Genomic DNA, 14,940 nt, shown 5'->3' on the forward strand with positions numbered 1-14,940 from the left:
ACAAATCCTAACAGTCATGTAGTTACAGCTCCTGAGGGAAGCTCTGGGCCCAAGGCGGGTGTCCCAGAACCCGAACCGCAAAAAAAAAGGAAAGAAAGAAACCTAACCGGTCTTCCGACAGGAATATGAAAGCAAGATCTCCGAGGCAGCGGGAATGCCCCAAAGGAGGAGAGGGCTGCAGCTTGCAGTAATCTGTAAATGATTGCGGGTAAAGTCTGGAGGCTTCGGGCTTGATCTGTGTTTGTTCCAAAAGAAAGCCAAGGAGGACGGTGTTAATAAAGAGAGATTTAACGGAGAGCTGTGCTTGGAATAAAGTGGGCTACAAAAAGGTCAAATTTGATCAGTTGGAGCAGATTACAAGGGCTTTCAAAGGTGGTGTGGAGAAATGAGCCGGGGCTGGGAAGGAATATAGCGCCAGATTGATCCGGGGGGTGGAGAAAAGCCAGGACAAGTGCTTATCAATCCTGGAAGTAAGAAGAGCTGTGCTGGGCGCCCCATCGCGCTGGCCCGAGCCAAGAAGCCGGCGGGCCGGTTCCTTCCCCTGCACCCACCCCCTTCCCCTCCTCTCGGATTGGATTCGCCTTCAGCTGCCTCTTAGACAATGGATTCCTTAATCTCTGACTTGGATCCACTCAAAGACTGGAAAGTTTTAAGGTAGGCCTGCTTTCTTTCTCTCCCATCACTGTTTCAGTTCAAGGCCAAATTCCTCCCCACCCCCACCCCAATTAAGGAACGCTGGATGCGAAGTGCATTGCCTGTGGTGGCTTTCAGTGACAACCAGATCTGCGTGGAGGAATACTCTGCTTCAATAGGGAAGCTACTCCAACACTTGCGAGAATCGAGGCGTGAGAAGTCTTGTTTCACTCCTAGAGACGAATGCGGTGCATTTTTATGAGAGGGTGCACAGTTTTACTGAAATGATTCCTGACACCAGCTCACTCACAAGACCCTGTTCTCATCTTTACTGTTGTATTTCATGGGCGCGAAGAGAGAGGAAAGGGGATGTAGCAAACTTTTGGGGACTTTACATTTAAAAAGCAAACTCTTTCCAGAAAACATTATTCCTGCTTCTCTTTTAACAATCCTTGCAAATGTGTTCCTCCTCTGACCTCTCCTTTTCCCCAGGTCAAACATAGAAAAGCTAGAAAAACTCAGTTGACCTTAGTACTGAGTGAACAGAATTTATGAAATGAGGTCTTTCTCCGAATCCTCCTAAAAAGCTGAACTCTGACCTTTGCATCTCTCAGGAGCCCAGGAAAATTAGAACCAAGGAGCTCAAAGTGGCAGATTTCATGTGTTCCCTCCACCTGAGTCTCAGCTGACTCAGTAGAGCTCACAATGAACTCATAGGTTTAATGTAACACCAAATGGCATTTCCCATTTGGGCAAGTTTTAAAATATATTTTTTTAAAAAGTGAAACTGAGGGATTTTTCTGAAAGGGATTCTATAGGATGTCATTGTCCTGAATATCTACCCCAAAACATGATTCCACTGGCACTTAATGTAGACTAGAATTGTGTTGCTGGACCTCTTTTTCCTGACATTTATCTTGTCTTAATTAGCTAGTACTTATTTCCCTCTCATGGGTTCTGCCTTTGCATTTCTCTTCTTCTCTTATTTTTCAAAGCAACAATATTATAGTAAAGAGCAAATAGAAGGAAAAATAGCCAATACCCATCTTAATGATATTCCTTTTTTAAATCCTTCCATCCTGCTTTCCAGAACTTTATGTGTACATGTGTTGTACATCATATTGTACGTGCCATTTTAGAATCTGCTGGGGTTTTTTTCAGGTAAATATCAAACATATTTTCATGTTGTTACCCACCATTCATAACCATGATTTCAATGGGTAAATAAAGCACCATAATGTTGGTGTACATTCTTTACTAAATTATCATTTGTTGAAAATTTAGATTGTTTCCAGGCCTTGAGTTGTATTATCAACAACCCAAGGAACATCTTTGGGCACGTAGATTTTTGCTTTTGTTAAATAATTCTAAAGATGTCTAGATAAAAAGGCACAAAAAGTTTTATAGGTCTGTCAGTTATGTTTTCCTCTGTTTGTAGGTTAAATTTGATTTGTAATGAAGAAATGGTAAATGTTCTTATGTACTTCTGTAAATGTTCTTATGATGCTGCTCTTAGAATGAATTTCATTCTCTATTTCTCTGACTGGATTGGTAGTCTATTTCTAAAATTAAAACATTTCTTTTTTTAAAAGGCAGATTTTATTTATTTTTAGAGAGAGGGGAAGGGCAGGAGAAAGAGGGAGAGAAACATGAATGTGTGGTTGCCTCTTGCACACCCCATACCGGGGGCCTGGCCAGCAATCCAGGCATGTACCCTGACTAGGAATCCAACTGGTGTCCCCATGCTTTGCAGAACAGCACTCAATCCACTGAGCCTTACCATCCAGGGCTTAAAATTGAAATATTTCTTAAGACTACTTTTAAAATTTTCTTTTTGGTGATTAACTTATTAATATTATTACACAAATGGATAATGTGGGCCATAGCTCTAAGAATGCGTGTGATGATTATAAATTTTGAAGATGTAGCTCTCCAAAGGCCTTTTTGAATGAATCTTAATCCACTTAAAAATCAGTAATAATGTTGCCTTCCCTCTAAATGTGTTCCTAACATAAGTGAAGTTTACTTTATTGCTAGAGTAAGTAAAGTTTCCCAAATTTGGAGTGGCAAGACCTGGCAAAGAGATATATTTTTCCATCAACCACTTTGGGTATGCCAAGTTCATTCTGTCCTCACTTCTTGGCAGGCATAATTTCATCAGCCTTTTAACTGTGTAATCCTTTCCTGAGGTAAGGAATTATAAAGGAAATAGTGTTTATTAATTGAATTTTATATTTCTTAATTGTTCACAATGAGGCTTTTCTTGGCTAATCCTGATTCATTGAACCATTGAGTCGCCAACAGTAAGTCTCTATCTATTGTACGTGGAGAAGCAAAGATACAACATGAGCTTATAAATGGGGCAACTGGCAGAATGAAGATGTATATGCTAATGCCGTACAGAGTTGTATGTGATATGAGTTTCATCCATACAATGCTTTAGAAATCCAGAGGTGAGAGCCCCCATTTGATAAGGAAAAGGAACACTGTTACTGCCCTTGTCTAATTAACAAATGAGCAGAATGCTTAATTTATAACAGTGGAAAGGCTTTCAAAACCTGTGTTACCTGGAATGTTTTCAGATGTTTGCTCCAGGTATGCAGCCTGGAGTTCTGCCAAACCTGTTGCTCATGAAAAGTGATCGCATAGAACAATTTTTAAATCTGCTGACACCATAATTTACTGTTTCAAGATATGATCTGCTGCAGGGATACAAGTTCAGGTCATAAACCTTCTCAACTGTGCTTGACATCACCCTAGGTGTATTTTGTCAAGTGGAAAATCAAAGCAGTGAATGGGGCTATTGGCTGTTTTACCAGTAACTTAATGTCTACGTTAAGGGGTATAAAAGAAATCTAACTCCCACCCAAAGACACCAACACTTTCCAACAGTGATGCCCTAGAATATTGGGAAAAGACAAACACAAAAGTTTCACGCAAAGAAAACATTCAAAATCAGCTACATCAAGAGAAATATAATTAGTGTACTAAAAAAAAAAGAACATGACAATTTAGTAAACCTCAGGTAGAAAGAATTGAAAAGAAACCTGGCGATATGTTTAATACAAGATTTAATGTTCATAGGTATGACTTGAGGGGGAAAAGGTTGACAGTGGAGGGAAGTTAACAGGGAGCAGACCTCTGAATACCTGGCCTTTGCTATACCCTCCCCATGCCCCTGTATCACCTCCATGGAAGTGCCTGAAAAACCCAAATCTAGTTTAACCATACCATTTAGAGATGAAGGAGTTGAGCAGACAAGATGAAGTGACTACATTGGGTCACAAAATTCATCAGTTGGACAAGTTGCCACTACAGCCTTCTCTTGAACTCCATCTTGTCTGCCAAGGGGTCGTACTCACCTTCACTTCTCTTCCCATCTCTCCTTTAATGATATAAGACAGCTCAGCCAAGACCTCTCCTCAGAGTTCCCAGACTTCTCAGTGCAGCCAATGATATATCTTAACGATGACTCAAGCTACACAGGTTATAAACCATTTCTATAATCTCCCCCAAGACCTGGTTCCTTTCTGCTGTTCACAAGCTTATGAGTCACCCAGCCATCCCGCCAGGTACTCAACTGGAAAGCTAGACATCCACCCTAATCCCTCATTTTCCCTCTAATTACATCCATGCGGTCATTATCTCCTATTGATTTCAACTCCTAAACATCTACAGATTCTTTGCTTTTCTCCACCTTTCCTTGCATTTATCTCGTTTGGCGCAGAAACCTGTACAACTTCCTAACATATCCCCCTGTTTCAGTTCTTGCTCTCACAGTCGAATATTTTCCACACAAGGGGAATGGAAACACTTCAAAAGCCATTAATCATATCATGTGACTTTTCTATTGAAAAACCTCCCATCACTGTTCAAATTAAACTCAGCATCCTTGTTCTAACCTACAAGGCCTCATCTGACCTAGCCCTGACTACCTCTCCAGCCATACGTTCTCCTTCTCTCCCCACTGACTGTGTTGCTCCAGCCACTCTGGAACAACATTTTGGCCTTAGGATATTTGCACAAGCCACTCCTCTTCCTACCTGGAAATCTTTGCTATTTGTAGGTCCGGATGCTGCTTGTTGTACAAGTCTTAGCTCAAATGTCACCTCCTCGGTGAAGTTGTCTCAGACCCCATGATTTAAAGTCATTCAAAAGTCACTCTCTAGCATATCTCCCTGATAGGTTGAACCATATAAAATTGCCAATATTCAACCATTTCTGACCTATTAAAAATATTTCAATTTCACATGGTTTAATTAATATTCTCATCATAGAACTTATCAATACCTGCTATTTTTTTAAAAGATTTAATTTTTTTATTTTTAGAGAGAGGGGAAGGGAGGGAGAAAGAGAGGGAGAGAAACATCAATGCGTGGTTGCCTCTCACATGCCCAGCACCGGGGACCTGGCCTGCAACCCAGGCGTGTGCCCTGACTGGGACTCAAACCAGGGACCCTTTGGTTCACAAGCCCACATTCAATTCACTGAGCCACACGAGCTAGGGCAATACCTGATATTTTTACATGTATTTATTATCTCTCTCATTAGAGTATATGGTTTGTGTGTTTAACTGGCATATACCCAGTACCTAAAATATTTTATGGCACATAACAGATGAGTGACCAAATGAATGAATTGAATGAAGTGGTCGCCGCTTGTCTTCCTCATCGACTGTACACTTCCTGAGGCCAGAGGCTTTACCTGTTGTGTTCACACCCTAAGGCCTGTGTTTACCACAGTAGTGGTGGTGGATTATGTGGAATGAACGAATGAATAACCAACTCACTCCTACCTCCCAGTTTACTAATTCTATCTCCATATCCTCATTTCTGTTTCGATCAGCAAAGTCTCTGAATTTAATAACGTGGACAATTTTTACTTTCTCTGGGCATCTGATAAACACCTATTATTCAAGCAGAATTTAGTCCTTCTGTACAAGAGAATGATCTAGATCAGGAATGTTCAAACTTTGATAAGGGCCAGCGGGTAAATACTTTAGTTTTTTTTAATATTTTATTGACTTATCTTTAGAAGGGGAGGGAAGGAGAGAGAGAGAGAAATATCAATGTATGGTTGCCTCTCGTGGGTCTCCTGCTGGGAACTGGCCTGCAACTCAGGCATGTGCCCGGACTGGGAATCGAACCGTGATCCTTTGGTTCACAGGCCTGCATTCAATCCACTGAGCTACACCAGCCAGGGCAATACTTTAGTTTTTGATGGCCACAGAATCTCTGTTGCAATGATTTAGTTCTGCCATGCAAAGTGAAAGTAGCCATGATATGTAAATGACTAAGCTTAGGTGCAATCCAATAAAACTTTACTTACAGAAACAAGCAATGGACTGGATTTGGTCTATGGGCCTTTGCCTACCTCCCATCTATTAGCTAATTATTTGACCCACAAGAAAATAGAAGTATTTTTGGTGTACAGTTGGAGCGATGTTTTCAATCTCATCTGACAGAGAGCATTTTATAAAGTTGCCTTAGTATTTGGAAAAAAAGTTTTTTAAAAGATCTTGGTAATATTTCAAAGGTCAGAGATGTTTTAGATCATGAGCACTTTATCTCACAAAGATGATTATAATCTGGAGAAAATTTATGGCTTACTACATCCCTGAAATGTTTGGATGAACCTTAATGCTGTATAACAAAATACACTTTGACCTGTTCCCTTTCTGAGTGTGTGAGAAACTCCCATTAATGAGAACAGCACATGTTGATGGAAAAAATAGACCAGACCCTGACATGTTTGGCCTCCTTTCCTTCTTTTTCATTGCTTTCTCTAGCTCATTTAGGAGACATTTCCCTTTCAAATGACTGATAAATCTCCCAAGATGAATTCCAAATTCACAGAGGAAAGCTTGCTGTGTATTTTTGAATGAATGCCATGTGTAGATACTCTTCGGCTCACATTACATGACATCTTAAAAATACTTGGAGGAAGGACAAGTTACGTGGAAGCTCTGTCGGTGTCCCCTGAGAGCAGGCTGCCACCCGAAGTATAGGGTTAGTCTTAGAGGATGAGGTAAGAATTATGGATGCTTTCTATGGGCCAGGTGTTATGCTAAGTGCTTTGTATTTAATATCTCATTTAATCTTTGCAACAACACCAGGAAGTAGGTGCTCCTATTTGCCACAGTGGGGGACTTGGTTTCTACTAACTGAACCAGGGCACTTAGAAAATGATGCCATGTACTGTTCTGACTTAGCACCTTTCCTTGGTACGTTGGTAACTTGGTGAAGCAAGTTGCCTTAAGTATGCCTCCGATGGGAAAAGTTTGCACCACGTTATTCTTCCTTTTCCCACAGGAAAGTTCGAAGAATGATGGCCTACTTACTATAGGGTACTTTTAAAAAATCTTTGCAAGAACAGCAGGGAAGTAGGCTATGAGAATACAGAGAAGATCGTGTAATAATTCTCTAGGTAGAATGAGTTACTGTATATGTTTATGAAAGTGAATACAAGATCTGGGCCTCTTAAATAATTTATTATATTGGAGAATAATCTACTTTTCACAAAGCATGACTAATGTAGCACATGATACAACTGATAATGACAAAGGTTATTATAAGATCACATAAAAATGCAATTGCATTTTCATCTCATTCCTGCATTCAAAAAAACAAAAATACCCTCATGAGTTGTTTCCATTCCATTGACACAAATAATCAGTACAAAAATATTCATTGACAATTAGTTTTCTCCCTCCTGAATGGTTGTTTCCCTAGTGGACTGTACCAGCAGCGTATCAAGGACAAAAACTACAAACCCAGATCATTTGAAATTTCAAAGAAACACAGGAATAAATTCCTCATATAATCTCCCAAAGGTCAGAGACCACAGTGAAGCTATTTTCCCAAAATAGAAAACCACCTGCTACTTTTATTTCAACATTTGGGACTAGAAAGCAGAAAGTGCTCCTTGCCTCCCTAACACTCCCCAAATAGCACGTGTTCAGGCTCACTGTCCCAGAATACTGGAATCAAATGTGATAGCCTGTGCTGCAGGAGAGGATTCCCAGGGCAGACTTCCTGTCTGTTCTTATGCAGGGCCCCTGTGTTTAGCTCCTCTCTGCATTTTAATACAACAGGACAAGGTACCTCAACAGATCAACCACTCACCCTCCTTTCTTCAATTCTATGTTAAAAGCATCTCCAGTCCCCACACCCCATATGTTTCCTAAGGACACGGACTGTCTTTTTTACCAGTGTGTCTCCAGCAGTGTCCAGTCCTGACCCAGGTTTGCTACTTCCTAATTTCAGCTGAGAACTCCTCACGAAACTCTCCTTGCTTCCATCCCACCTCCCAAAGGATGGAAAATGTCTTTCTCCTGAATGCTCATAGCACTGAATCTAAACCTGAGATCTCCAAATGCAAGTGCATATTTTCTCCTTTGTCATTTATGTATACCTTTGTTTCATGAGGAGGCTTTAAACCCTATAAAGATAGATAAGACCCATGTCTGATTCATCGTGGTGTCCACTTTCATCCTTTCCCAGACCCTGCATCCATCGTATCCCCAGACACTGCAGTTTGCCCAGCCAGTATTTGAATGGACATCACATTCCTCCTTGTAAAATGAGAGCTTGAACCAGATTATGTATCTAAGGATTCCCACTCATAAAATTATATTACCTCTGTGAGATAGAACAAAGAAGTACTTGCCCATGGATCTCAAGTCCCACCTGTGTAAGCCATACCATGCTTCCTTTGCCCACACTGTAGAGTTTTTCTGGAAGCAAAGCAATTCTCTTTATATTGATTCTCATTTTCCTCCACAGATCTTTTATTCCCAGTCCTTCTGTAGAGTTGATAGACTGAACTACAAACCTGTTTTCACATGTGCTGTCTCTGAACTCAGGCTATAGTATAAATCAGCTGTTGCGGGGATGCATTCTGCTGACGTACTGACATTAGCAGTCATGTGACTATTCCTACAGGGCTGAATATTGCAGTTTAACCGGATTGCAGGTGTTACCCTTAACCATGGTTTGGGAACTCCATTTTCTTTTTCATTGCACAAGTTTTTCATTCTTATAGAGACACAAATGCCTAAGCCAGAAAAAAAATAGAGGCCCATGGAAATGGCAATTTTATGTATTTTATTATGTTTCCTGGTGGATAAGTGAAAGATTTTGTAAACTGGAAAAATGTGTTCCTCATTTAAGTTTGGCATTTACAAATGGAACTTAATGCTTCCTCTGAGCCTTGGCACAATGCTTTTCACCATCATTATCTTCATTATCGACCATAACAACCATTAGTGAGCCCCCAAGACCTGGAATGCTCTTCTCCTCTATGAAAACTCATGTGTCTAAAAGGTTCGTTCTAACCTGAGCTCCTCAGTGTAACTCTGCCTGACAACCTTATTCAAATCGGCCACTTGCCACATTGCAACTTCCTCAACAATTAGATTATGCCTCTACAGAGACATAATTTAAATAACTATTTGGAATGTGGATTTTTTTCAGATGCTGATTGACATAGAACATTATCATGGTTTCAGTTATACAACATGTGATATGATGTTTTAGTATATTGAGAAATAATCACCATAGTAAGTTCAGTTAACACCCATTACCATACATACTTACAAATTTGTTTTTCTTGTGATACAAACTTTTAAGATCTACTCTCTTTGCAACTTTCAAATATACAGCATGGTATTGTTACGTACAGCCACCATGCTGTACACATCCCAGGACTTATGTTGTAACTGAAAGTTTGTACCTTTCGAACCCCCTTCATCCAGTTAGCTCACCTCCCACCTCTGGTGACCATCAGTATGTTCTCTATATCCATGAGCCTATGAGCTCAATTTGTTTATTGTTGTTGTTTAGTTTTAAATTCCACATATAAATGACATGATACAGTATTTGTCTTTCTCTGACTCATTACCCTTGGCATAATGCCTTCAATGTCCATCCATGTTGTTGCAAATGGCAAGAGTTCTTCCTTTTTTATGGTTGAATAATATTCCACTGTGTGTTTGTACCACATCTTCTTTATCCATTATCTGTCAGTGGGTACTTAAGTTGTTTCCATGTCTTGGCTATTGTAAATAATGCTACAGTGAACAAGTGGGTGCATATATCTTTTTGAGTTAGTGTTATCGTTTTTTCTGATAAATACCCAGAGCATAATTGCTGGGTTGTATGTATGTTAGGCCTGTCTTTAATTTTTTGAGGAACCTACATACTGTTGACCACATTTTCATGTATTTGCTGGTCATCTGTATGTCTTCTTTGAAGAAATGTCCATTCAGATTATCTGTCTATTTTTAAATTGGGTTGTTTTCTTTTTGCCATTGAGTTGAATGAGTTCTTTATATATTTTAAATATCACATACTATCAGATACATGATTTACAAATACCCCCATTTGGTCAGTTTCCTTTTCATCTTCTTGATAGTTTCCTTTGCTGTACAAAACGGAATGTGGTTTTTTTTTTTAATTTTCTTATCTATTTCTTTTGAGTTACAGAATAACTTCTGTGAAAACAGAAACCATGTCTCCATTAGAAGGCCCGGGATGATAGGGTGTTTATGAAATGCACACATTTGAAAGACATAAAAAATATAATTCTTTTACACTCAGATGGAAAGTCAGAATGGGTATATTAAATGACATTATGCTTGGGGAACCCACGAATGTGTGGGTCCTGGTGCAGACCTCTCACGTACAAGTGTCCAGAGGGACTAAGGATGGCGTGACCAAGGGGGCGCCCATCAGTTTCTTAATGGAGTATTCCAAAAACCACTTGTTTGGGAGTCCCTGGAGGGGCCGGAATATTCTATAATGTTATAGCTGGCCTTCTCCACTGCCACTTCTGCAAAATCTGGACCCTCATGGCCTGAAAGAAACAATGACAGATCGAAGCACAGTAATAGGGTAGAATCAAATGTGCATTGGTTCAGAAGCCCAATATGTATAAATCTAATGGGTTGGACTGGACTGTTAGGACACCCATTTTTTTCCCTAATCTAATTTAGATTGTTACAAATAACTTCTGCTCTGTTTTACATGGAAACCTCAGTTAGGAATGTTTCAGCTGCAGGTGACCAAATATTGAATGTTTCAGGTCCATTTTATGATGATCTACACCAAGGGTTGGCAAATGGTTTTTATAAAGGACCAGTTAGTAAATATTTTTTGCTTTGCTGACAAACCATATGGTTTCTGTCACAACTACTTAATTCTGCCATTGTAGCACAAAAGCAGCCAGAGACAATATATAAGTGAATGGGCATGGTGGGATTCCAATAAAACTCTGTTTACAAAGGCAGGCAGAGGTCTGGATTTGGCCCACAGGCCATAGTCTGTTTACTCCTAGGTTAGCCAGTTGACCATATATGTTCCACTTAGATTTTGATCTTTAAGAGCTTAACAGCCAGGACTACAATAGGGAAATAGAACCAGAGAAAGAAATGAGAGCAAATGTTTTCCACATGTTATGTACTGAGCTGGCCTAAGCTGTACTAGGCTTTGGCCCCTGGGAAGAAGAGAACGTGCAAAGAATGAAGGAGGGATACTTAGACTTTCTTTGATCAATCCAGGATCACCTTTCATTTTGGCTATAAGGAGGCAAGCACAAAGCATGCTACACTTTAAGGAACACCCAACACTTTAACCCACCTGACCTTGACAATGACCTGGAATCTCATCAAGTAATAGCAGGGACTCATACCATTGGGAGATTATGAAATGAGACTGAGGGAGTCAAGAACTCCTTGGAAAACATCCCCTACAAGGATTATAGGAGTTGTGGGAGGAAGGCAGCTGAGATAATTTACTGCCCATTGCCCACGAGAGCCAGAAAATGACTTCTTGAGGAAATAAAAGTTGACTTTCAGTGCCTTTGGTCTATACCCACAATTGCTGTCTCATTACCACAAAATCAACCTCTTCTTTAGGATGTGGTCAGTAATTTTATTATTAAAAATAAAGCTCATTCCTGGATTGAATGTCAATTTGAAAACATGCATGATCACAACAAGCAAAGAGATTTAGCATCTCATAGAAGCCCCCGTTTCCTACTTACAGCAGGTACCTCCACAGAACAAAAATGCTATTTTTGATGAGATTTAGGATTATGAACTGGCCCTGGGCCAAATGAAGTAACATAGCTTTTCCAGCTTCTTTATGCATTATAAGGCTCTTCAGAGAGATCAATCAGTTCCAGCTTCCTAGAAATTTAAACCAACATAATTTGATATCAGAGAATTTACATTTTGTGGCTTACTTGCAGCTATGCAGCCAACAGTGGGAGGGTGGGGGAGCAGCAGAATTCAGGCATGAGAAGAATGTTGGTGAGGCTTTTCGTATTGCTGCCCCATAGGTTCTGCCTAGAAGACCTGAGTCAGGAACACTCCAATGTGAGCTGAATTCTTCTGGAGTCTGAGAGCTTCCTCTATCTTAAATCTTAATAAATTACCACTTTACAATAAGTTGCCCTTAAATTACCAGGTCAAAAAGTTCAGTTTCCTTTGTTGAAGAACTAGAAGTATGTAAGAACAGGACTATAAGAAAATCACTGGAGAGAAAAGTGGTTGGAGGCAGAATTTCTTTCTGAAGGACTTTAATTTCATTATAACACTTTCCTGAATGGCAAAAAACTTCCTTGAGCACCTGCCCTCACCCAGATTCTGATCAGGTCCCCTCCTGACTGCTGCCTTTGTCCTCCTCCTCCCTCGCTGTCCCCTCTCCCCTTAAGGAGCAAAAGGCAGATTTCGCCTCTGGGCACCTGGCATTGGTGATGATGGACTGGGAGGAGTGGTAACTGGGAGCAGAGCCACATAAGGCAGAATGTTCTCAGTTTTATTTCTGTAGGAAAGGAAGGAAAGGGTCCTCATTGTCATCTTTGAAAGCAGGCTAAGTGTGTTTGAGGAAAATAGCTCCTGAAGAGGTAGATTTTGTTTTATTAAAATCCAATAACTGGGTTGGAGAGTGAAACTTGTGTCCCTAGTCCCTGGATGAGTATTTGCCTCACTGTCTTCTCTCATTACAGAAGGCAGGCAGCAAAGTGTTTTTCCGTTTATGGAGCATATCTTGGGCAGAGCTCTGTTAACGGAACTAGTGTGTTGTGCTTTTGAAACCCGGTTTTAAGCTCTGTCTGCAATCAGGCAGAGCTCTCTAGAGGAGAAAGCTATATTAAGCTTTAATTCTCTAGTTAATTTTTTGTTTGTTTGCTGCTATAAAATTGATTTCCTTGTCTTTTGCTTATTCTCTGCAGGTCACCATTCAGTAAGTCAGCAGTCTCTCCGGCACTCTCAACCAGCCCATTAGTTAGATGGGGATCAGAAAGAAATATTTTGCATATAAGCTTCCAACATCATAAAGCAGAAAAAGAGTAAGAGGATTTGAAGTCGTGGACTCTATTTCATAGCTTGGGTTTTTCACCCTGGTAATTGGTTTTAAATCCCTTTTGATCATCATTTCTTATTTTTTTGGCAGACAATGTTTTTTCTTTATAAAAACAGTGAATGTTTTTTTAACTTGTGGTAACAACATTCTCCCACATAGATTTTTTTATTTTCATTGACCCCTGCAACTGTATTCACTTGGAACTTTAATCTCCAAACCATAAAATGAAAGTTTAAACCACATCTTGAGGCAATAAGTTTCTGCCTTTGCCATTGGTAACACTCAGAGGCTTTTTTTAATGAGAGATTCGGGTAAGGGAAAAATAAACCTGTTCTAGAAAGTCACAAAAGATGCCCTAATGTTTCAGAAATCTATTGATTTAAATACATCGGACTTCTCTTTTCATGTAATTTTTAAAAAACGAATCAAAGGCAAATTTAGTTAATTTTGTGTTATAAGGTGATTCCGAGAGCTGCCTCTGCTTCTGACTTTAGAGAAACCTCTGTTTAAAAAGATATTTGCTGAAAACCTAATCTACATGATTATAGCAATCAACATGTTTCAAGTATATTGAGTGTATTTTGCAAATGCATGATTGAATTATGACATTCTCTGTGTCCCTTTTCCTATAATTATTTTTCTCTGCATTGTGTGCATACTGAATAGCCAAAGAGCTGTGTGTAAGGGGGGAAATGAATAAGTGGAAAATTAAATGTCCAGTTAAGTAGCGACAAGTCTCTGTCCAGATATTGAAAACAAGTCATATCTTAAAAATACAGTCCATTCTTCTGAAGGGCCCTGGATAAACAAATGTAGTATTACTCAAGCTAATCATATGGTACTAATTTGCTGCCTTGCTTTTCCATTAAACTCTCCCCAGGTGATTCCATATAACGATTGTGTTTGGTATATTCCAGATTTAAATAATGGATTAAAGTTTAGCAGATAGTCTTTTAAAAAGACAGCATGTAACCAGAGGCTGTACTAGAATTTTCAACATGAAAACCACTAGAATGGGAAAGATAAAATATATTAATATGCACTCTTCTGACCCTTCCTTAAGAAAAAAAAAAGGAGTTGAAAAAAGAAATGGAAAGTCTGTAGGTCAGAGTTGTGTGGTGTCAGCAATTCAGACAGGTGACTTGGAAACTGGTTCTGGGAGTGTCTGGATCGTACACACAGTGGAGGGGGAGAGATTGCATGAAGAAAAGTGGTGCTTCCCAGGAGTCAGAAGAAATGGACACATCTGTTTATATTAGTGGTCTTTGTCCCAAATTTGGGGCATTAACACTACTACTTAGTAAAATAATGTTAGTGAACCTGCCGCCTTCCTCAGCGCTTCTTGTTCCTGAGGTCTAATGTGTGGTGGGGAAGTGGGCTTCAGAGCAAGACAGACCTAAATTCAGATCCAGTCCGCCACTCAATTAGCTATGTGACCCTAGGCAAGTGCCAGTAATGTTCTCTGGTAGCCTACCTTGAAGGGTTGCTGTTAACTCATTGGGGATCTTTATAAAACCCCTGGCATATAGTTCTCAGTCACACACACAGACAAAACAAGCTGTATCGCTTAATACATAAAACCAAACACTTCCGATCTTCCTGGGGGTTATTTTGTGGTAAATAAAATTGTTTAGGCAGCACCTATATGGAAATTGCATTTTGAGGCTACCAAGCACAATATAAGAGGTAATCCTATGCCATTAGTTTGCGTTATTAGGCAGTCTTGAAACCTATAGGAGTATGCTCAGTGACCCTCACATCTGATCTGCCGCAGTGAGACCACCATGTTGCAGGCATGGGCACGCCGAGTACCAAGTTCCCAGGCAGAGGGCTCAAGCAGATCCAGATTCCCAACCATCCAAATCGTATATCCAGAAGATTTTTTTTCACTGAAGATGAGGTTCAGCTTCCATTGAAGACTAGTTAGAAACTGCTTACTTAC

General features: G+C 39.9%; 1 protein-coding gene across 2 annotated transcripts in view; it reads left to right on the top strand.

Moving 5' to 3' along the window:
* The first annotated feature begins 208 nt into the window (after positions 1–208).
* Positions 209–14,940, top strand: part of CELF2 (CUGBP Elav-like family member 2) — a 503,518-nt gene continuing 488,786 nt past the window's right edge. Inside the window, exon 1 of one of the 2 annotated variants that reach the window (XM_053665830.1) lies at positions 209–654. In XM_053665830.1, coding sequence (XP_053521805.1) covers positions 602–654 — 53 coding nt within the window. In that variant the 5' untranslated portion in view covers positions 209–601. The remainder of the gene's footprint in view (positions 655–14,940) is intronic. The other variant, XM_053665833.1, reaches the window with a different exon arrangement.

This window comes from Artibeus jamaicensis, unplaced genomic scaffold (genome assembly GCF_021234435.1).
Source record: "Artibeus jamaicensis isolate MK-2021 breed Jamaican fruit bat unplaced genomic scaffold, CSHL_Jam_final contig_426, whole genome shotgun sequence".
Taxonomy (NCBI): domain Eukaryota; kingdom Metazoa; phylum Chordata; class Mammalia; order Chiroptera; family Phyllostomidae; genus Artibeus; species Artibeus jamaicensis.